This window comes from Astatotilapia calliptera, chromosome 13 (genome assembly GCF_900246225.1).
Source record: "Astatotilapia calliptera chromosome 13, fAstCal1.2, whole genome shotgun sequence".
Lineage (NCBI taxonomy): Eukaryota > Metazoa > Chordata > Actinopteri > Cichliformes > Cichlidae > Astatotilapia > Astatotilapia calliptera.
The window spans coordinates 20,044,787-20,069,006 of record NC_039314.1 but is presented as its reverse complement, the minus strand read 5'-3'; the positions used below and the strand labels follow the sequence as shown (position 1 = coordinate 20,069,006).

Here is a 24,220-nt window from a genome sequence, read left to right as displayed (position 1 = left end):
GGCATGCATGGAAAATAAATATCTTTAGTGCACAGAAACTCCATTACAATCATACATAAGACATTTACCGAAACTGCATCTGGATGCAGGACCTGCGAGTTGCATGCATTTTCTCCTGCATGAGTGAACCGTATGGACAGATAGCAGCAGACAGTTATATTTATTAAAGATAAACTAAAAACAGAAAATATGAGGCGCTTTTGCATAAAAAAAAGGTTTCTTTGTTACACATAGTATATATGCTTCCTCTACACATTTGTTACACATCTTACGCAATAACAAATTTCTATTTATCACCACGGGATTATCGCAGGACTCGGTCGATGCAGGCTTTAAACGTAAGATGTCGCTAAATCACTACTCTGCTGATTTCCGTCCAGGTTTACACCCAGTGCTTCATTTTCACATTATTATGTGAGATCTCTTACTCTGCACTCATTTTTCAAGCACCAAATATTTTGATAATCTTTAAATATGACTGGTTTGACAGTGTTTGTGTGGCAGAAAGTGGTACACAATGCTAGCACAATGCTATAGTCAGATATATTATATTTGAATCTAACTCTCCCAGCTCCTCCAACAATAATTGAAAAGAAAGATGTTTTTTTTTTATTGTGGTTACATGTGATAATCTTTTTATGTTCCCATTTACACTGTTATTTCAGCTGCTGTACTGCCAGCTTACAGTCTCTGAGTTTCAGTACTGCCTCTTCATATTATTTATCATATTTTTCATCATTTTTACTAAAATCTGTCAAACTTGACTTTTTTGGTACCTTGTCACTTTCCCTGTTGTGCATAGCATTAGACAGGCTGAGGCTGTAATAAAAAGCCTTCCCTGACTGGGGTAAGTGCCAACGCTAGTCCCGCAAAGTGGTCAAAATATGGGACATTGTGCCAAGATTTCTGACGAGTGGACAAGGCTTAAAAATACTGTCCAGTCCCACATAAAGAGGGACATCTGGTCACCCTGACATTTATACTGAGCAGATTGCAATTAAATCAAACCTATAAACATACACATATATTTACATGTTATTGAAAAAATACTTGCTCAAACGTCTGATGCAAACTAAGTATTTAGTGTTAGTTTTTATTTATTATTTAATCGAAATAATAATATATGACGAATTGTACTGTATTATACTCCTATTACACATGGATTCATATAAAAATTATAGTAAAAAAAAAAACACAAATACAAATCTAAACGACATAGCTCTATCGATGTTTTTGTTAAGCGTCAGAGTGATCATCTGCATAATAGACGATCTGCGGTCGTCGCTCAGCAGTAGCAGTGTTGGATCCCTGTCCTGAATCGGAGGAGATGGGCTGAGGTATAGAGCACAGACCCAACAGCAACCGAGATCCACGGCGGTTCAGCGCACCACTTACAGGAGGGACGACTTGGGTAAGCTGACATGGGTCGTTAAACTAAATGAATTAAGCTAATAACTTTGTTGTTTCATACACTTGAAGTTGTCCGTTTAATATTTAACGAAGCGGGCTAGCAGGAGCCGCCAGTGTTAGCTCGGGGTTAGGTTAACGTTTGTGACAAAACTTCTTTCTCCCAGCTAGTTATAAACGGTCGAGCAGTAAAGAAAAAGCAGTATTAGGGGAGATATATTGTAATTATCCGTGTCTTGCGAATCGTTTTACAAGTTTGCGGCACGCTAAGTACAAGCTAACATGAACCATATCGTTCTCAGTTAAGTTGAGGCCAGGGAGCCACAGCCACAGCTGCTGATGCTGCTAACACAGCCGTTTTCAGCGTGTTGTGGTAAGCTGGAATACCCAACGTTAGCTAACAGTTTTTGGTTGTGATGTTATATTTACGATGGGATTATGGACTCTTGTTTCCTAAATCCTTTGGTTTAGACGCGCAGGACTCAGCTAGTAGACTAAACCCACTGAGCATCTTCGTTTTGCCTTACTTTGGAAATAGAAAAATCTAGACTAGGCATTGCTGTGGTGCGAGAAACCTGGGTGACCAAGTAACTGTTAAGGCTGAAACCGGGCTCTATTTAAAGGTTTCTGGTGAGAAATTATTTGTTTTATTTGAACTAGAATGGCCTGACCCACAAAGAGCAAGTGAAGTCCCCTGCCCCTTTAGTTAATTACCTTTAATCCCTTACCATTGTTTTCTCTCCCTTTTATTTATTTCATTTGTTGCGTTTTTTCAATCCACATCCTGACACAAGCAGCATAAACCTTTACTCTGCAGTTACTATTTCCAGTTGCTGTGGTACTTTAGATGTTACAGCAGCAGTTTAGGACCATGAAAACAAAATACTGACTGTCCAGTCCTAAATGTTGACTTATGACTTGGGTTAGTGAGGCCTTCCAGCAAATGTAAAGAGTCAGTCTACCTGGGAAATGTTTGACCTAGAAAGAAGTGGGCTGTTATCACCATCTTATCTTAAGAGGTTGACCTTTAAACTTGTAAATCTTCACTGTAGTCTGGTTAGCACTTTCAACAATTTATTGTAATGTTTCCTTGTATCTTTCCTAAATTTAATTTACAGTGAAAACCGTGCTGTGTGATCCCATACAGAATTTTTGCGTTTCTAAGTATCCTGGTAGTGATCTGTTTTGAATCCTTACTAGAGAAACCCAGATATGCTACTCAAATAGAGGCTGGGTTACTGATCACTGCTTGCCATGTGTGGATTGCTTTCCTTGGCACAATTATGCGTGTCCTGTAAGGAAAATTTTCAAAGATTTACTTGCGAGGGAGCTGAATTATCGTAAGGATATTATGACCATTGACCCTGGACACAAAAATACCTACTGTGCAAAAACTGCACTCTGTCCATTCTGTATTTGCTCTTACCTAAGCACAAGAGGTAGCTTGCACTGTAACATATAGTAGCTTACAGCCACCTCCGGTGAGTTCATATGAACTTATATTTGTTATTTTGACAGTTGAATTACTGATGTGTTGTTATGTTCTATATATGTCCTGTATAATCCCCAGCGGGGGATTATATATCCCCCCATATGCAGACATACTCACTGTGATGAGCCCTTTTGACAAGGGAGCAGCTGAAAGTAGAAAGGAGTGCAATATATTTGACCATATTAAATCCAGCTCTTCATCACAGATTCATCAAGATCTTTGTAACGGTCAGTCATCACTGCTTCTGGGGAATGCCTTCTTTGGGAAACACTTGGCTCGGGAGCTGCCACCAGTCCTCACCGAGGCCTTCCCCAAACCGCAGTCTCAGACCTAGATCTAGCTCTCTGCATTCTCCTTTAAGAAACATTGTCAATCAAATTCAAGATGTGATAACTATTAATGAAAAGAAGTCAAGAAGTCAAATGAAACTGAAGTAAAAAAAAGAAAAATTATTGTCTACATTAACAAATTTCTTCTGGGGGCCCACATAGTTCAGATTCAGTCCCATAAATGTGTTGGTGTAAATAATTTCATCTGTATTTAAGGAGAAGGCTCATTTTAATAAATAATCATGCACATTTTTCCTCTGCAGGAGATGTTAGGGATGTAGCTATCTTCAGTCCGAGCCCTGTCTGATAGTGCTACCTTTGCTACACCACCTCTATTACTTGTCTACAGACCCCATGAGAACTTGGGTTAACAGCATTGGAATTTAGTCTGTGTTGTTATTGTGTGTGCGTTTTTTGTTTTTTTTGTTGTTTGTTTGTTTTGTTTTTAAATGTTGACCCACTAGATTGACAGGTGACCTGTGACATATACATGTTTTTAATCAGCCATTTTACAAAACAGTCTTTTTTGGGGGGGTCATGCTTACTGCTATACACCAAAATACAGTTTTTATTTCATATACGATGTGATTAGTTGAACTGATAAAATGTCCACTGTTGCTTCAATGTTTGATGTTAAGAGTATGTATGTTGACTTTAAAAACAGTGGTAGTGAAAAACTTTTTTTTTTATAAAAAAGAACTATAAACACTTAAACAGTTGACCTTGAGGCGCCGCTTCTCTGTCCTGAGCAAAGTTGTACAAATCTTTTTATCGATGAAAGTGCAATTTTGTAAACTACCATAAAGTTCAAAGTTGTTAATTGATCATGAGAACTGGATATTTGCTGTGTTTACTGAGGATATGATCTCATTGGTTTCAAGGTTGTCTCACCTGATCCAACAAGAGATAAACCAATAGATAACAGGAAGAGTGGGTGCATTCAGGTCCCTCCTGCTTTCAGTGAGTAAGTTTTAATAGGCCTTGGTATTACTCACCTTCTTGATGTGAACTCAAGTGACACCTAGATATATGCTTCCTCTACACTGTTTATTTAATCAACAATATTGCTGTTTATTTACACTTCTTAGTGAAATGCGAACTGTAAATGAAATGTAGATTTCTCAATACTGAGTGTAAGGCATGATTTAAACCAATATGAAATGTTTTTGCATTATATTTAAAGGCTTGACTACAAGCTCTGCAGTCTTGCTCAGGCCTTTTTTATGGGATGGCAATGGCTCAGGACATAGATCAGGTCACCTGCTAATTGGAAGATAGGTGGTTGGCCAACGTATCCTTGGGCAAGATATAAAACCCTAAGTTCCTCCTCATGTGTTCACCGGAGTGTGAATGTCAGAAAGCACTTGGACATGTGTGTCTGGAAAGTATTCTCTGCACTTCACTTGTTCCACATTTTGTCATATTGCAATGTTATTGCAAAATGGACTAAATTCATTTTTCACTTTAAAATTCTACACACATTACCTATAATTACAAAGTGAAAAGGGTTTGCTTGAGATTCTTGCAGATGTATTAAAAAATTAAAAAAAACTATGCTGTGAATACACGTGCACTGTCGAAAAAAAGTACTGTTATAAATGTGTGTGAATGAGACATGTTGTATAAAGCACTTCGAGTGCTCAAGTAGAGTAAATGAGCACCATAGAAGAACCAGTCCATTTACCATTTACATCATCACACACAGATGGAATATCATTGATGCCCAAGCTGAATAACAGTGCCCTAATATTGATCCTTGCACGACCCCCGTGTTACAAGTTCTTGTGTGTGTTGGAATTAAAATAATATTATCTGTGTCATAGATTTTATGTAGATCCAGAAGCAATCATCTCACTACCCCACCTTTTTCTAAATTTGCCCTAACAACTATGGTTGTTAGAATTCAAATAGGGTAGAGTAGGCTGTGCTTTTCAGGTGTTCTACCAACTGGTCATTTGCAAACTTTTCAGCAACTTTGCAAACAGAAGCAAGCGCACAGGTCGAATTGTTTTCTTCCTGTCTGTCACCTGCCTTGTATAAAGGAGTTCCTACAGCAATTTTTAGAACGGAAGGAAATGCTGTATTTCACAGAGTTATTTATAATATAAAACATAAACAATTATTTATCTAGTCCCTTGTGAGTTTTTACATTTCATTAGGGGTTAAATAAATGTATTAACCTTGGACTCACCTGATTGATTGAAAGTTAATCCTGTGATGATATTTGAGAAAGCATGGAAATTAGATTCTCTCAAATATCTACCTGATTCTTCCAAAAACTAAACAAAACAATGCTGTGAGCTTAAGCTGCATACCCAGTCTGTATTTTCTTTGTATGTTTCATGTTCCCACATCTATACCAGCATCAGCCATACTGATGCAGATTCACTTCGGCTGTTTGGGTTCCCTAAGTAATTGTGAGGAAATGAAGTGCTAGCAAAGCTTTTGTTAGACGAGTCAAAATTGGTTTGCTTTTTGTTGGTCATATGTGGCTGATAAATTATTTTGGACTTTACTGCACTTTTTGTTTTTATATCTATAATCTTTTGGCTGCTGATTACATGTTTTTAATGGTACTTGCCATGGGTTCATCAGTCAGTGTTTTCTTACATCTTTTTGCAGAGGATATCTATGTTCAAGTAGGAGCTAAAGGAAGATGCCAAAAATGGGTTTTAAAAAAAAGTATTACTAGTAGAGCTGCACGATTAATCGTTAGAAAATCGCGATCTCGATTCATACTTATGTGCGATCTCATTTCCAAATGACAACGATTTAAGAAAAAAAAAAAGATGACGATTGTACCGCATTTTGATCCGGGACGTAATCTGCATGAAAACAAGCGCTCACTCTTCCTGCTCAACAAATGACAAGGGCGGAGCCTTATACCACTGATACAGAAGCTGTGCCGTGTGATGCTAAAATTAGCAGGAAAAAACAACGGAGAGCACGTCAGGGATGACGAGAAGTGACAGGAGAAAATCGGTCCCGGTCAACCACCCAAACATCAATAATGGGAACCTTATACAGCGCTTCCCTATACACGTCGAACTCCCGCAGGCACAAAGAAATTACGGAGGCTATTACTTATCACCTGACCAAAGATATGGCTCCCATCAACACTGTGCAAAACGAGGGACTTAGGAAAATGATCAACACCCTAGACAAATGCTACACTGTGCTGTCCCGCAACTATTTTTTCTATTGTGGCACTACCTGCTCTATACACGCAGTGTCGAGCAACGGTGGAGACGGAATTTCAAGCAGTACAACATTTTGCAGCAACAACAAAACGTGAGACATTTGTTGTTTTTATGTTTATTTATTGTTTTTATGTTCAGTCTCAACTGTTACGAAGTTGATGTGCAGTTAATAAGTGCAATAAATATTTATACTGGAAAAGAAAATCGTGAGAGAATCGTGATCTCAATTCTAAGCCAAAAAATCGTGATTCTCATTTTATGCAAAATCGTGCAGCCCTAATTACTAGTGTAAAAAAACAAAAAAAACAACCCTGTTCAGCAGAAGCTAGGAACTAAGAATAATGAAAAGCATTTTTCTACCTGATGCTGTGATGACAAAATAAATCCACATGATGTATTTAAATATGTTAAAACCCCCCATTGAAAGGCACTTTGGGTCAAACAAAGTCTAGGGGAGTGATCATTTTTTTAATGTTATATTGTTATAGTATGGAGGAAAAAAAACATACATTTTTAAAAATTTCCCTTATTCCCTACTTAGTACATATCTTGGCTAACAAAGCTGTTATCCATATTTAATTTTTATTATTATTATTATTATTATTATTATTATTATTATTATATCTAGTTTGCATTAAGACTTTTGATATAATCCTCCTTTTCTCTTCCCTATCTTTAAGTGTATTTAATTTCATCTTTTGTCAAATTCTTCTCTGCATCACGAAAATGGATGAGCATGCTTTCAGCTGAACTTTTGCAAAGTACTTTATTTACAGTGTCGCCAGTCTCCACAGAAACGTCTCTCACTTGACCTTCGGTGTGTACGTAGCATTAAGATGGTTGTCTCTGACACTGCTGCTCCTTTCTGTAGCCTGTGTGTGAAATAGGATGACTCAGAAGCTGACTTTTATGGGTAGATGCATATTTTACGGGTAGATCCAGAAACTAACTGAGATGCTAACAGCCTAGACTCCCTGCACAACAAGCGGGCCTTTTGTCCCCTCCTTGCCCTCATCCACCCACACAGTGCTCATAATGTTCTGGAAAAAGAGCGCTTTATCTCGGCCTTCCACAGACTCATCTCACATATTGTAGGATTGGTTCAGAAAGACAGCAGCTTAAACAGGCTAATGTGACTATATCCCCACAGTAACACTGCACCCACCCACGCGAGTGCTGACATTGAGATGCGCACATTCAGACGTGTTGGTCTAAACATTTACTTTTCAGTTCATTAAAGGAGAGCAGCAGGGATGTGCCAGCACTCAGCAGGTTAAATATTGCACACTCTCTCCTGTGTGGGTCCTTTAGGTGTTTGTTTTTTTTTTTTTTCTCCCCTCTCGTCTCTCCTTTGTGTCGAACATGACTGAGCTCACTGGTATTTTTTGGCAATACTCAAGCGGTGCTTAGCTGCGGAGGCAGGGAGGCGGGTTGAAGGGAGGGGATAGAAGGGGTTGGCCAGAGGCTTGCCAAATCGGATGAGAGAGAATTTGGGAGGAGATGACTGAGAAAGTGAGAAAAGAGAGACACCAAGGGAAGAGGGATAAGGGGTGGGGGGCAAGCTAGGCTGGGTGGAAGAGAGAGTGACAGTGTCGAGTATGTTTTACAGGGGGAAAAAAGAGGAAGAGAGAGCGGGTGAGGCTGATATAAAAGGATAAAGGCGGGGTTGTGGTTTGTGTCACATGATCCCCTCACTGGTTGTAACCTAGTGAGATCCAGGTGGCAGAGACACCATAGATGCAGTAGATGAAGACAGCAAAAGAAAGGGAGAGCAAGACTCTGCACAAAGAAAACTTAAAATTCCCCATTCACCACGCACCCTCTTCACTCATTTTTCTTTCCTCTCTTTTCAATGTGTCCTTAAGGAATTCCTCCGTCCCGCTTTTCCCTTCTCTTCTCCCGCTCCTCTCTCTCCCTTCCCGGCCTAAGCGGGCTAGGGAATGTCCCGGTGGCGCGATGCCTTACGTGGACCGACAGAACCGCATCTGTGGCTTTCTGGACATCGAAGAGAATGAGAACAGCGGCAAGTTCCTGCGCCGTTACTTCATACTGGACACACAACAGGGAAGCTTGGTGTGGTACATGGACAACCCACAGGTAAAGACACAGAGATGTGTTAGCTTAGCTCTTAGCTTTACTGGAGGGTGGCCTCAGGGCAACCGTACAGGCAAACTGGGAAACTACATGCTGCAAATTTTAGTTATCATATAGATGATTGGCTTTCATGCAGGTGTATCTTGACTGTGAGCCACTGATAGCAGAGCCTCCTCTATAAATTATGTTTTTTAAAAATTATATTCTAACATGCTTGGAAAGCACATTTTACAGACAAAGGAGGATCTCAGATCTAATGCGGTGTCTGTGTTGTAACTATTGGCAGACACTCCTGTAAATCATGTCAGAAAGGGCTGTCTGTGGACTGCAACACAGGGGAGTAACTTGTAGCTGGAGGTGTGTTTGGTGCTTTTCTTACCTGCAGCAGAAGCTGTGTGGCTCACACATGCCCAGCGTAAGCCTAACTGATGTTAACCAGCACGCATGTGCAGCATCAGTATCAGCATGTTTTGAGGTTGGTGTGTTTTGCAGCAGTCGTGCAGGCTGCAGGTATTCATCCATTTAAATAGGGAATAGAATGTACTCATGTTGTTGAGAGGGGCCCAAAGAGACTACAGTAATATTTGCACTGACCGTAGTGGTTGGCCATCAGTGTCTACTCTGTGCCCCATAGTGTCACTTTTTATATAGTGTAATATGTCCTCTGTTGGCACATAATCTGATTTAGATTTGCTGTATTTGTTAAGTGCCCTGTTACATCAAGTATTCATAAATGATGTAGAGCAGGAAAAAAATTGTAAATAATTGAATAAGTCTCTTTCTTTTTATAGATTGAAAAAAGTTAAATTTTAATGACGTTAAATCTGGATCTCCCAGTTTCAGAAACACAGGAAGGCACTGACATTAACTGGATGGAGTGCAGCCAACACATGCTGTACTTACTCTATAATATCGACTGGCTTTGCAGAACCTCACCCCCAGACCAGATCACATTTGATCTTCTACGGCTAAAGGCCTGCCTTACTGGCACTTGTATTGTGTATTGTATTGCGTAATTGCATCATTAGCTTGAGCTTCCTTTTTATTGCAAGTATTTTTCTTTTCCACCTTTTCTCACAGAACTTGCCTGTTGGTACGGTCTGTGTTGGTTCCCTCAAGCTCACATACATCTCTAAGGTAAGCTAGATCATCAAATGAGCTACAAGGTTATATACAACTGGAAGACTTCACATTTTTTTAGTTGAGCTTGAACACTAACGTCTGTGGGATTTGTTCTTATTTAGGTCAGCGATGCCACCAAGCTGAGGCCTAAAGCAGAATTCTGCTTCGGTAAGAAAATGCACGTCATCAAATCTGTTCTTCCAGTCAGGATATTAGCATAATAAAAGCACAGAAGACTTCACTCTTGTTTTTAACATCTTGCATTTCAAATATTATTTTGAACACATTTTCCAATGATGTCACTAATGAGCCTTGGATAATATGATTCATAGTATTATTCATACTAAACAGGAAAACATCTTGCGTCTTTATAAAAATACAACTTGACAAATGTCTGAACTGCTTTGAAAACATGAGCAATGATGGTGAGTTTAACCACATGTTGACTAAGCTGGATACCCTTAATATAACCTAAGGGAGGACTATTTTTTTGTCCTTGTCTGCTCTCTCAACATGGTCAAGCACAGCTTTTCTCAGGTTTTTTCCACCACTGATCAAGCAGCATTGTTCAGCGTTGCGTGGTTTGTTAATGTAGAAAAATGCACGATGCTCCAGCAGTTAATGGCCTGGGGTTTTTTTTGACCACGTTGAACTATTCTATAAGTAGAATTTATTATCTGTCCTATTTTAAAACAGTCTTTTGTGTATTGCTAAGGTTTTGCCTCATTCTTCTCACCTACTAGTTAATAAGGATATCCCGGGGCATTACCTATTGCTGACTACAATAAGTAAAACATTTTATAAAGGCATAAGTTGCTGGTGTCTTCTTCTGGTGCGTTGTTAGCTAATCTTGATGCACATTGATTCTGCAGTCTTTAGAAATGAGTCGCATTACTCTGTGCTTGTGGGTCCCTGTGATTAGAAAACTGACTCTTATGCAAGAACTTTCTTACTTACTATCTTTAAAATGGACCTACTGTGCTCTTTTCCAACTCCATAGTTTTATTTTTTGACTTGACAAGAGTAGCTTTAGCAGCTAGTGTAGTGGGTAACACGTTTGTCTAGAAATCCCTGGGAGGGTTGTGTTAGGAAGGGCATCCAGCGTAAACATCTGTGCCAAATCAAAAATGTGGATCCATCCGCTGTGACGACCCCTTGTGAATATGCAGCAGCGGAAAGAAGAAGACTAGAGTTGTTTTGCATGATTTATAGTACAAAATATTCTTTATTTGTCTAATTCTGGGCCTCCGTACAACTCCAGAGTTATTCCATTTCTATCCTTTTGCTTTAAAGCCATCCTTCCTTTAAGCAAGCTGATTGGCTGCCTCTTGCAGGCAGAAGGTTTTAACAGTGAATGTGTGGGGCTTCAGTGCTCAGTTTAGTGACTGAGATGACCCTGTTTGGAATAACTTCACAAAAGAAACTGAAAATGAGTGTATAGAGCAGTCTGTAGCCTGAGCTTTTACTTCTCCATACGTTGATCTTATTAATTGAAACTTTGTGTAATATGAACACTTCTGGTAATGGTATACGGTAATTAATTTTATATGTTAAAATAAAAGGGTAATAAAGACACTCATTTTGTATGAGTGAATTATATAATCTTTGTATTTTACCTGGACTGGGTATAATTTATGGGGTGTTGATAGCTTTTTAATATTGTTTGATGTCCTCTTTGCAATGTCCTTCAACAAAGAAATACATAAAGCCCTATTTGTACTTGTCTTCTTACCTCATGTGGCCAAGATGGGAAAAAATATTTAATAAAAACTATTAACTACTGTCAGATGTATTTATTTTTTAAGAGTAAATCTTCATCGCAGTGTTTGTTTACTAGCCTAAGTCTTCATCTGTCCAGTTCAATAGCAGGAAATACTAGTGTGTGACAATATGTTCACACTGCATGTGTATATCTGGCTGTGTACACAGCAGTTGCCTTGTTGAAGTTATGACAGGATGCCGACATCCTAATCAGAACCTGATTCGCAGACGTGAGAAGCTATTTTTAAATTTTGTCTGATATCCATGAATCGTGCTCCTCCCCTTTTCCTGTGTCCAGCAAGCCAAGGCATGATATAGGGTGAAGCAATGTTGACATTTAATTTATAGTTTAAAAAAACTCAAACAGACTTTTGTTTGCAGCTCATATGCGATGGAGAAAGATTAAGAGCAACTGTGTGAACTTTGGCTTTTGTCTGCATTTCCCAGCAGCATGCATTGTTTTGTTATGTGTAACTATGAGTCAGATCTGATACCCCTTCTCCCAGATTTCATTCCAGCGCCAAAGATACCACTGCAATTCCACTACTGCCGAATAGTTTATCACTCCCACAAAAAGTGGACAGATTTTAGCTCAAGACTGTTGGACAATTTCCTCCTGGTCATCTGCTTGAGGCCAGATAGACAGAATTATTTTGCAGGAAAGTAGTGGAATAGTGTATTGAGGTGTCCAAGATCTGGAATAAATACACAGAACGGGGAAGAATGATCTTCATTGTGACACAGTTTGCCTTTTGCCTTTTCACAGCTCTCCCCCGCCTGATTTACCAGGCCAGCTTTAATGTAATTTATTGCTATGGTGTCAGAAGGAAATAGAGGAGACACAGGGACGGTTTGAGCTGCAGAACTGAAGGATTTATGGCAAAGCCAGAGAGAAAAGAGACTTTATTTCTTTCAGCATCTAAATCCTGATCCATAGCTAATCAGCATTTGACCCAAAAATTTCTTCATGATTGAAATGCAGTTTTCTCATGTTCATGGCTGTAAAACCGTGTGAGAATATTTGGTTGTTGGTACACCCCCCCCCCCCCGTCATGGTTAGACGTGGGTAGGTGGTGGCAGACGGAGACAGCTGAGTCTAGCTGGGTCATCATCGCCATGCAGAGAAAATGCTGCTGGGTGTGTGTGGGAGAGTCCCTTGGCTCAGTTGTTTTTCACTTCCAGAGAAATCTGTGGCGGTGGATGTGTCCTGACACTGATACAAGAAAGGGCTGAATACACTCTTCAATATGTCTTTGTATGTGTATTTGTTTGTAATTCAGAGGGTGTATTGTAGCCTGATTGTGACAGAAGAATGTACTTTCACTTTTTCTTTTGTTCCCAATGCTCTTTTTTTTTTTTTTTTTTTTTTTTGTCACCTGTAAGTCATCAATGCTGGGATGAGGAAGTTCTTCCTGCAGGCCAATGATCAGCAGGACCTTGTCGACTGGGTCAACGCTCTCAATAAAGCCACCAAGATCACTGTGAGATGATAAACAAAAGACACACACACACACATCTCAGATTCAGTTTTTCTAATCTGCTCTTTCTGGTTTATGTTTTATCACTTGGAAAAACTTTTATTTCTTCCTCTTTCAAGGAACTAGATGGAAGTTAGTCAGAGCATGACTAACAGGATGCTGCTTTGTACAGAGTTCTGGGATAAAGGACAATGAAGTTTTGGGCATGTGGAGGGGAAATGGGGATAAAAGGCTTGTCAGAGTTTGCATGCATAAAGTTTCATGAAGCTTGGCTTGAAGTTTGTAAAAAAGAGGCTATTTATACCTAAAGCTTTTGTGTGTGTGTGTGTGTGTGTATGTGTTTGTTTGTTTGTTTGTTTGTTTTTAAGGTTCCAAAGTTGTCTGATGGCCAGCAGAACTCAGAGAACCAAAAGGCTTTGCCAGATGTTGCAGGGCCCAAAAAACAAGTCTCCTATAAGACTGAGATAATTGGAGGAGTGCCCATAGTCACCCAAACACAGGTAAACTTTACCCGTGAATGCAGTGAACCACATATTGTATTTGATTACATTTGCATGTATACATATGATAACATGTACTTTATTTATCCCACCTTTGGGAAATCCTTCAAAAGAAAATGTGTAAATTTGTTTTTAAACTAGACTATTCCCAAAATGCTGCTTTTATATTGTATCTGTTAGAAAGATTTAGTCAAGCTATTTCCAACTGTTAGATCATTAGTTTTCACCTAGCAAAAGTGCCCAAAGAGAGCTGCGTTCAGGCTCTCAAACGTGTGAAATTTTCTGCTTCAAACACAGAACAGTTTTTCTACAGTTTTAACCTGTCAGATAAATCGACCAATTTAAAGACCTCACTTTGATCTTGGAGAAACTGATATCTCTATGTTCTAAAGTGCAAAACTATTGTTGAACCAATAAATGATTAATAACATTTGATAACTACTTTAATCCATAATTTATTGATAAAGGAAATGATCCTTAATTTCTGATGTTGAAACTACTGCATTATCTTAATATCTGTGCAACAGTCGTCGTAATGTTAATCACAGGTTGTTGTTTTTTTAACAGTGATTATGCATTCACCAGTCAGGTCACCAAATACACCATGCTAGTACAACTTTAGATGCCCTTTTACCTTCAAAACTGCTTTAATTCTTTGTGTTAGAGATTTAACATGGTGCTGGAAACATTCCTCAGAGGTTTTCATTGACGTGATAGGATCAAAGATGCAGATTTGTCTGCTACACATCCGTGATACGAATCTCCCATTCCACCACATCCCAAGGGTGCTCTGTTGGATTGTGATTTGGGGACTTTGGAGTTGATTTGAGTACAGTGAACTCGTTGGCATATTCAAAAGATGTTATCTTAGGAGTAACCATTAAAAGATAAAGGGATGGACATGGTCAGCCAAAATACTCAGGTAGGCTGTGATATGAAAATGCTGGAACCCAAAATGGGGCAATAAAATATCACCCACACCATTACACCGCCAGAAGCATCCTGGATCATTGATGTAAAATGGGATGAATCCATGACTACTTTTGCTGCTTTAGCACACCTGCTTTATGGTTAGTTGAGCTAAGTATTCACAGCAGGCCTTGGTTGTAACAAGTGGTTATTTAATTTACTGTTGCCTTCCTATCAGCTCCAGGTACTCTGGCCATTGTCCTCTGAGAAATGTCACTCACTGGATATTTTCTCTTTTCTGATCATTCTATGTAAACCCTATAGAAGTGGTTGTGTGGGAAAATCTCAGTAGATAAGCACTTTCTAAAACACTCAGACCAGCCTGTCAAAGCCACGTTCAAAGTTACTTAAATGTGATGCTCGATTTGACTGTGTCTTCAGGACTAAATGCATGCTGCCATGTTACTGGCTGATTAGATATGAGTGTTAACAGTTGAACAGGTGTACCTAACAAAGTGACTGGTGAATATTTTTATTTCTTGACCAATGTCTTTTTCTCAAAATTCAGTTAACTAGGATCATTGTCTGATCGTTTGTCATCACAGAATCCAAAGTGGCAATTTGTGGTGTTTGCTTTTCACAATGAACTTCAAATTGACATTATTTTATGTCCTTCACCCTCCAGCATGAAGGAGGTGATGGCGCAGATAGAGCTGAGCGTGAGGCCATGCAGCGTTCCCACAGCCAGCTGCCTTACTTCCTGGGGAGGCCAGCTCAGGACCACAATGTCATCAAGTCAGGCTACTGCGTCAAGCAAGGAGCTGTGGTGAGCACTGACACAACCACTGACACTGTTTTTGGTTATTTATTTATTTTTTGCTTAAAATCAGTTAATTTAATTTGTCCTTGTGTTGGTGTTCAGATGGGTTCCCCTGTGCAGTAGTTCTGCTCAGGGACCCAATTAAAAAATAAAGTAGGTAAGCTCCATTACAATTAATATAATGATAATCTAAGAAAATTCAGTTCCTCCTATGTGTACAATTCTATACTTTTAGAAAGACCCAAAAGTAAAGTAAAATGTGTAAGAAGTATAAAAAGATGTGCTTCTTTTTTTCTTTTTTTTTCTCCCCAGATGAGGAACTGGAAACGGCGATATTTTCTTCTCGAAGAGAATTCAATGAGTTACTTTAAGTCAGATTTGGTAATTAACTGTGATTAAGTTACATGAAGCTTTTATGGAATGTTTAGATTTGTAGTACACACACATTTGATTTTCCTCCAGAATCCGAGGGGGAAGTATCTGCAAACACAACCCCGAGTTCCAACATGCTTTATTCATAGCCTGTGGAATTCAATGCCTTCACTGTACATGTCCGATCATGCCTTCTTCCCTCCGGGTTTTCTTACTTGCACACACACACTCACACGCACACACACACACACACACACACAGACTCCTCTGGATAATACTGTACGTCCCTTACCCTGTCCTTGTCTAGGTCTGCCCTTATTTGACAACTTTATCTGTCTATTTGGCTATCAACAGGCCTCAAGGACACAGACTCTCTGTCTGCTGTATCAAAGTGCTGTGTCAAGAAAGTTGCAACCATTAGTGTTTGCAGTTTGCTACTTCTTGGAAAGTTAACCTCCTTCTTCCCCTGTGAACCAGAAACTCTGCACCTTTTCTAGCTATCCCATTAGATACAGCATTTTAAATGTGAATGCATTATAAATAATATTTGTCCTGTGTTATGAAAAGTTAATTCTTTGTTTTTAGGAGAAAGAGCCTCTCAGAATGATCCCACTAAAAGAAGTTCACAAAGTCCAGGAGTGCAAGCAGAGGTATCTAACAAGTCCCAACATTTTTCCATTGTACAGAAAAATGTCTTTGTCTCGGTGGTTTGTGCTTACCTTTTCTGATAAAGATAGAGATGAGATCAATTTGATCCTGTTTTTTTTCTGCTTCATTGTAGTGACATTATGATGAGAGATAATCTATTTGAAGTTGTCACCACATCAAGGACGTTTTACATACAGGTATGCGACTCTCTGTGATGAAAAGAATGGCTCAGACGTGAGTGCTTACTAATGTTGATGAATCTGGTATTCAGTCTTGTCTGTCTGCATCTTTACCAACTACATGTTACCCTTCCCGCCACTTCTGATCCTGATTTCCACTCCTTATGTTCTCATTCTTTCCTTCATTTCGTTCTGCCTCTTTTCATGTCTGTCTCCACTAGGCGGACAGTCCAGAGGAGATGCACAGCTGGATCAAGGCTGTGTCAGGGGCCATTGTGGCCCAGCGGGGCCCTGGGAGGTCAGCTGCCACGGTAAGTATCTTCTACTACGGTACAACACAAATCCACCATGGGAGGGAACATAAGTCACTGCAATTAGGTTAAAGTTTAACATCGAAAGTAACGTCAGCCCTGAATTTTACTTGCATGAGTAGAGTGGGAGACTTACTGAGTGACGTGGTTTGTAGTAGTCAAGATGATATGGTTGATTTGTGTGTTGTTTCACTTGTGCCGCTTGTTTTTTCTTATTCTTACACGTCCTCACGCAATTTCAGTGGCAATCTTTTTCTTTTTTTTCTTTTACTTCTTTGTAAACAAATGCATAATAGGAGAATTGGCTGTGCCGTTTTTTCCGCATGACATTGGTTCATCCTATAATAGTATTTTAACAATATTGTGTTGTAGTTGCATAGTACAGAATGGCATAGACTTGTAATTTCTAACTCCTGAGCTATGGACCTGTAAAGGGGATTGTGATGTTTATAATCGGGGGGCAAATTATAGCTTGAACTTTGCTCAAAACGGTTCTGAATGTTCCTCAAGCCTCTTCATTACCACCTACAAACGGGATTGATTTTTATTTTTAATACTACTTTTTTGAAATTATTTTCTTTAAATGTATTTGCATCAAAGTGAGAGCGATAGAGAGACTGATGGCATGCAAAAAGTCTTCAGTTGGAAACAAACTGTGGACACTGAAGTTCATGGCTACCACTTAATTCCAGTCCCATTGGGTTGCCCCTGAACTGATTTAGCTAAAGTGGGTAATGGATAACCAGCTGTCACCACTTGTTGAGCATTAGTTACTTTTCAGAAGTCTACGTGCAGGGAGCCGAGCAGCTTGACCCGGTAGGTGAGCAGTGAAATAAACCACTTCCATTGTCCTCACTGCAGATGAAAACCAGCCTCTGCCACATTTGGGCCCTTTTGGTTAGACTGAAGTCATTATCCGCAAGCGTCTGTTTCTCTGTGGTTTCCTTTCTTGCCTTCTGTGTCTTTCTCTCTAGCTTGTCTTTCCTTCCCTGTGCCTCTTTTCTCGATCCGTTTCTCCCTTTCTTCCTTTCACATTCTTTCCACCTCTTCTTCTCCTTTCCCAGTGGGCAGATGGCCCATCTGCTCTAATCCTGCTTTGCACTGTGTTGTTGCAGATGCGGCAGGCCAGACGGCTGTCGAACCCTTGTATACAGAGGTATACGTCCCGAATCGGGGAGTGCAGCAGCACGTATGTCAGCTCGTCTAAATCCCACTCCCTCCCCCTTTTTTAAGCTCTGGGTTCAGCTTTTTAATACTTTTTTTTTTTTTCACTTATTGGCTGGTCCTTTTGTTTGTGGACGAAGGGGAACAGATCAGATCCGACTGCACATCTGATGCGCTTTTCTTTTTTCTTTTTTGTTGCTTTGAACCAACCACACCCTACGTATGGCTGTGATTACCCAACAACTGCTCCTCCTCCCTTCACATCCTCATTCTCGCTGCTTATCTTCACCCCTCAATCTCCTTTGCTTTTTTTTTTTATTGTTTGTTTTGTTTTGCAGCTCTCTGATATCAAGCTTAGCATAAAGTTTAGGGGTTTTGCATTTAGAATATTTGCAGCTAAAGGGATGCAATTTGTGCGTCAGGTGTTTTAAGAGTCGAGGTGTGCTTGCTTCTCTTGCATGTGATGGCTGTTGTCACAGGCATGGCAGTGCAAATCAAGCATACTTCAAGTCTTTCAAATGCTAAAAATGAAGGGTTTTTTTCTGCCACAGTACAAAATGACTCTAAACTGACCATCACAAGGCCCTGCAGCCTTCATCTTCATCCACAGCTTTCTTATGTTTTCTTTGTTGCTGATGACATTTCAGTGCAAAGTTGGAAGTATTCATGCACAAATATGCTCTGACTGCATGAACTGTCTGACCAGCTTAGCTATGAATAGTTTAAGCCTAACTGTATCTGTGTCTTTATTACTGCATCTTTCACACCTTCTGTTTCTCTTCCCTCCGTGCTCTGTTATCTCTGCAGTCTGCTGCAGCTGTGTACCTGTCTTAGATGTGTGACATCCTGCTTGTCTCTTCTCCTCCCTCCTGTTCGCTGCCTGTATGTTTATTTTATCTTTCTCATATGTTCCCATACAACAAAATCCTTGTTTTCATCTTGACTTCCGAAAGCACATCTCTGAATGTTGTGAATGTGTAACAACAACTCACCAAAGCTGAATCCACAGGTCCAGAGTCACAAACTCAGTTTTCATAGTGACATGTTGGGGCTTTTTTCTTAAACAGCTATCGGTTGGGCTGATATATTGGCCTATATTAGCTATTTGTTGATATATCAGTATTGGCATTTGTGACTGTTGATGAAAACAAGGGAAGTAATAAAGGGACAGAAGGAAACACCCTTCAACTGTGGCATGTTGTTACATAGTTTGTCCACCAGAAGGCACTCTGCAACTTCCCAGTAGGCAAAGCGGATTCACACAAACACAGGTCAATCAACACTTGTTGCAATGATGCCGTTTAAAAATAATCTTGTTTTATTATGTTGGTATGTAATCATAAATAATGACACATAAAAGAATAAATAGTGTTTGTTTTGTGTGTCTGAATGAAAAGAAAATATCGGCGGCTATATGGAATTTTTAAATCACAAAACATCAGGCTTTAATATCCTGTTTCGGTTGGGCTTGACTCTTAACAAAAAAAAAAAGTCAAATTTAGAGCAGGTTAGCTTTAAATGCCTACAATGGATGACAACTGGCACTGCAGTAAAGGTTTGGGTTTTCCCAACCCTTCATACTGTGAGATTGTCTAATCTTTCCCCTCCCACTGTCCGCTAAATTTCGACATGAGCTTGATTTTGGACATTTGGATTCAACGACGAGAACAAAACAAGAACTTTTAATACACTTGTGATGCTTACTGTGGTTTTCTGTCATGTTTGTGCTACAATTTTACTCTTAAATTTTATGACGCGTAAGTGATAGTTAGGAAGTTGCACAGGCCTGCAATGTCATATGGTGTTACCGTGAATAAGCATCTTGGTGAAGAGGCTATGTTTAAAAATATACAGCCATAAAGGTGGTGCTTTCATGTGCACATTTTGGTGCATTACAGAGCATTGCAGAGTGTTTGTCTAACCTACATTTCACCTCCTGCTGACCCTTTTTTTTCCTACCTGTACTGAGTTTTTTTCTTTCTTCTGATACATCTTTTTTTTCTCAGAGATTGAAATCTGAAAAGCTGTGAAATAATGAGCAACAACCAACCACTGCACTCTGTTTGAACTTCTACTGCAACCTATTGAGACTACCAAAACTAAAACCTCCTGACACTACTTTTCCTGCTACCTCTACTTCTACTGCTACCACTCCTACTGCCGTCATCTCCATATTCTAGCAATGCTTCATTCTTGAGCACCTACAACTTCAAGCTGCATCAGGCCTCAAATGCGGGCGCTAATTCCAAGTCTGTAACTAACTTTGGCTCTTCTCACATGAAGTACACACGTCAGGATTTGACTCATCTCACTAACAACAACTCCTCTTGTCTCCTTCATTCTTGCTCTTTCTTTCCTCGTGCTTTTTCTGCTGCAGGAACACGGCAGCCGTTCCACTTTCTACCGCACCCCCACGGGTCCCCCCGTCCCTCGCTCGCCCATATCTGCAGTGCCACCATGCTACCCAGAGTGGGGGAGTGCTGTCACGTGCGGCACACGCTCACAGTCTGGCATGGGACAGCGAGCACTTCATGAGCCTGCTGCCACGCCCCAGTCACAGCCACACGCCAGCACGCCTGTCCCTGCAGGAAACACGCCTGGCAAAGTGACCTGCGACGCTCCCGTGACCAACGTCGCCAGCTCTGAGGAGTCACCGTGGCGCCGGCGGAGCAGCTTTGAGCCCCACATGCCTGAAACACCCCTGAACCTAGAGGATGCTGTTCTGCCAGTGAGTGAGGTCTAACCCGTTTAACTGGACATTAAAAGTCAAGCGGAAGTTGACTGAGATCCTCAGATAAAGAAGAAATCCTGTGAGCAACAATAATTTTTTTTCCCAGTCAAAGCTCTGTCACAAACTCTTTGGAACTACTCCATCGGTGTACAGGAGAAACAAGTTGGCTCACCTCTGAACTGCACTCTTGTGCCAAAGTCAACCCAGGCTCTACCCACCCCGCTCCCCCCCCCCCCCCCCCCCCCTTCCCGCCTGCTGTCATAGTTCAAATGATGTTATTATTTACCAAGAGTTAATTTACACCTTCTACTTAACTTGTGTCAATTAGCACTCAATAACAGCTTTATTTTAATCTGTACAGGCATAAAGAGGTGTTAAAAGCATTTAAGTGTTGAGGAATTTTGCAAACCACTTTGTGCCAAGAAAATAAGGGAGCTTTTAAGGGTGCTAGCTAATTCCTCACATCTGAAAAGAGTGTTCAAAGTGAGCACTGGCATTTTGTCACCTCTCAGATCTACTTGTACTAAACTGTGTGATCCATTCATACTCATTATTGTAACACTGGATTTGTGTACTATCGCCAGTGTTTATTTTTTGGAGCAGGCCAAGTCAGAGATCAAATCCTCACTTTAATGCAAATTAAAAGTTGACAATTCTGGACTGGGCTAGACTTAAAAAATATATATATATAAAAAATGGAAATAGTTATGTACAATCCGATGTGTGTAATCATGCAAGGTGAAATGTATTGAGTCTTTTTTTTTTTTTTTTTTTTTTTTTTTTTTTACAGTGGCCAAGCCACTGACTTGAATCTGTTTTTAAATATACGGGGAGGGTTAAGGTCTGTTCTTTTTGCAACTGTTTCCTCAACAACGTTTTGGTTGATTGAGTTGATGTTACTGACAAAATAAAGTAGTCTTCTGTGTACTACTACTACTACTACGACAGTAAATAGTTTTAACCAATAATCCACTTGTGGTAGTAAAGGCAAAGTGCCGTGCAGATGAAAAAAGAAAAACTGAAAGCTTTCACAGCGTGTGCACCATGTCACAACCCAAGTCACTCTTTCTGGTGAATCATATTTCTCTGTATTACTGGAGTCTTGATGACGGCTTAAAGTAGCAAGTGAACAAGAAGACGATGAGGACTATGCTTCTATGCATTTTGTAATTAATATTGATTTAAAAAGAAAAGCAACAACAATATGGCAGAGTGAGATTTAGCTCGGTCCTGAAAGACATATTTGCTTAAACCTGTGTTTACTAGTTTGAAGATAATACTGAATTGATCAAGTGCATACGTTTTAATTCATAGTTTAACAGAAAAAGTATTCAAGCTCAGCCACTTATGTTGCATGCTAAGGTTTTAATAATACCTAAAATTGTATTATTTTTTTCTAATCTACAGATGTTTTGGTTGTTGCGTGTTTGCAGACTAGAAACAGATTTATTTTTTATATGCTTTTAGGCATGTCCTGTTCCTGTTCACTTTTGTGTTGACAGCCTAGTAGCAGGAAGCTGCCTCATGGTGTTATTTAAAAAAAAAAAAAAAGTCCCACTGTAATCCTTCTAAATAATACACACTAATCTTTTTTAAGTGCCTGCCGCATTAGAGCCTAGCAAAGCCAAGCTATTTCACCCTCTTTTCAGTCTAGTGTAATTGGTTTGAATTGTCTCTATTTATTATGTGGATGACTTGAAAGAAATAAACACTGAAAATGTGCTCATGTTTCAGTATTGTGCTTATCTTTATCCAGGAGAGCATGAGTCTGGTGGAATATAAGAGGTTTACAAAGTCTGCAAAGAGAGAAACTTTTGGCAGCATCCACAGTTTGATTTGAGTGTTTGATGTGATTGTAGAGAGTTTCCTCTGCCCTCTTGCGGCAAGAGAAAAATCTTCACTTTGTCATTGAAAACATTCCTGTGCTCTATAAACCACCAGTTATGTTTTCATCACGGATGACTGCAAAGGTTTCAGTTGATGGAGTGCAAAGCACCACACACGAGAAGCATGAAACAGATGTTTCAGCACAGACCCAGCCAAGAATCATAACAAGAATCATGTAAGAAGCATGCAAAAAGCCACATTAACAAAAGAGGGTGTGTCTGTGAGCTTCCCCTAATTCCATGTTTACAGAAATATTAGCCTCAACCAGAACAAGCCATCAAAATAATTACAATAAATAAGAAACTGACCATTTTTGGATCCTTGAATAAAAGCCATCAACTCCACACTCCATATAAAAGCCCTGCATTAACAATTTATATAATAAAATATAAATACACAAAGTATCAGAACTTTTGCAAACATAATTCAACTTTTTTTTTGTTATAATCCTATAAAATGTGTTTGCCGTTATATCTGACTAAGGTGGGCCTTTCCTATTTGCTAGTTAAAATTGAATTTGAAATTGTGCGTGATATTTAAATTCTTCCTCACAGCTTGATGATAAAACCTAATCTACACTACAGCTGAGTAAAAAGAGACAATCATCTTCATCGAGGACCAAAAGTATGAATGGAAACTGTACAAGTAAGCCAACTTGGCAATGTAGAACAGTTGGTGTTGTACATGGAGCAAGTATTTCCACTCCAACATCGATGATAAAGCGTATGTATGAGCATCGTTTGTCATCTCTTAGTGAGGTGCTCCTTACATATTCAGCCTTGAGCTTGATATGGTACGTGTGGACTGAATATTTAAAGCCTCTTTAATCAGCTGGATAATGAGTTATGGCATATTCAGGGGCTTCGTCTCTATGTGTGCAGTTAATTGTGAATGCTGCATGTGTGGACATTTTAAAGTACATGTGGATGGTGTCATTGGAAGAAGCAAAATCATTTATAATTAGCTGGTGTGTTTAAGTATGAGCTTGGATGTACAGCTCTTTGATATTCCATATATACCATAGCTCCTATGCTCATTGGAGGATGCCAGACTTTGGTGTGGCTTCAGATGTGGAAGTACAGCTCCATTTTGGTCCTTCAATGGCCTCACTCACAGCCTGGACAAACTTGGGAGGCGAGATCACACAGACCTCAGTGGCGTCCATCATTGGCTACGTTCACTGTCCTCGGCTGGAGGATGGGTGTTCCTTATAAATGAGGTTGCTTTCATCTGCAAGTTTTCCCACCGTTTCTCGCCTACGTAGTGCCACATAACGGAGCTGATGATGTTGCGTGGGTTTTGGCCGTTTTTGCATCAGCCAACAATGTGTGTTGTCTTGGACTGAAATTAAAGAGCGTTCAGCTTCAGCTCTGTTTTTTTTTTGTTTTTTCTGCGAAAAAAATGAATGAACCCTGTCATTTAACTCTTAACATCAGCTCTGGGTTACAGTCTACATTGTAGACTCTGTTTCCTGTGCTATACAAGAGTCCAGTCTGTTTCCGTTATGCCCCCCTTCTAATTGCCCCAAAGATACAAGAGATTTGGGTTTCCTGAGCCCCAGCACACCACAGGGTCCCAAGCAGGGGCATGGACAAATATTCTGCTGTATTTGTCGACCACATTTAAACCAAGAGGCACATAAAAAAGAGAAAAAACAAGCCTGTCTTAACACAGTCTATCAAACTGTGTTGGGTATTTTATGAGGCTGATTTATAGAGTTTACTGGACTCTTACAGCTCACCACAGACATCTTAATCTAACAACGGTTTGCTGTTTGCCAAAATTAAAATGTGCTACTCTGATGCTGGAAATGTGT

At 39.7% G+C, this 24,220-nt stretch overlaps 1 protein-coding gene across 9 annotated transcripts; it reads left to right on the top strand.

Annotated features, from left to right (window-relative positions):
• Positions 1-1,264: 1,264 nt before the first annotated feature.
• LOC113034854 (pleckstrin homology domain-containing family A member 1-like) lies at positions 1,265-21,290 on the top strand. Of its 9 annotated transcripts, XR_003274245.1 has the most exons (15): positions 1,265-1,411; positions 8,294-8,525; positions 9,603-9,659; positions 9,767-9,812; positions 12,789-12,886; positions 13,252-13,383; positions 14,978-15,118; positions 15,425-15,493; positions 16,070-16,134; positions 16,266-16,329; positions 16,533-16,622; positions 17,738-17,811; positions 18,594-18,668; positions 19,793-20,035; positions 20,164-20,230. XR_003274245.1 is itself a non-coding variant. In XM_026189966.1 (14 exons), the coding sequence occupies exons 2-14, from the start codon at positions 8,385-8,387 to the stop codon at positions 20,393-20,395; spliced, it is 1,284 nt and encodes a 427-aa protein (XP_026045751.1). In that variant the 5' UTR covers positions 1,265-1,411; positions 8,294-8,384; the 3' UTR covers positions 20,396-20,460. The 9 variants fall into 9 exon arrangements, 6 of the variants coding, with proteins under 6 accessions (XP_026045751.1, XP_026045747.1, XP_026045746.1 ...); XM_026189966.1 differs by lacking the exon at positions 19,793-20,035 and having other exon boundaries at positions 20,164-20,460; XR_003274246.1 differs by lacking the exon at positions 18,594-18,668 and having other exon boundaries at positions 1,266-1,411.
• The last annotated feature ends 2,930 nt before the right edge of the window (positions 21,291-24,220 follow it).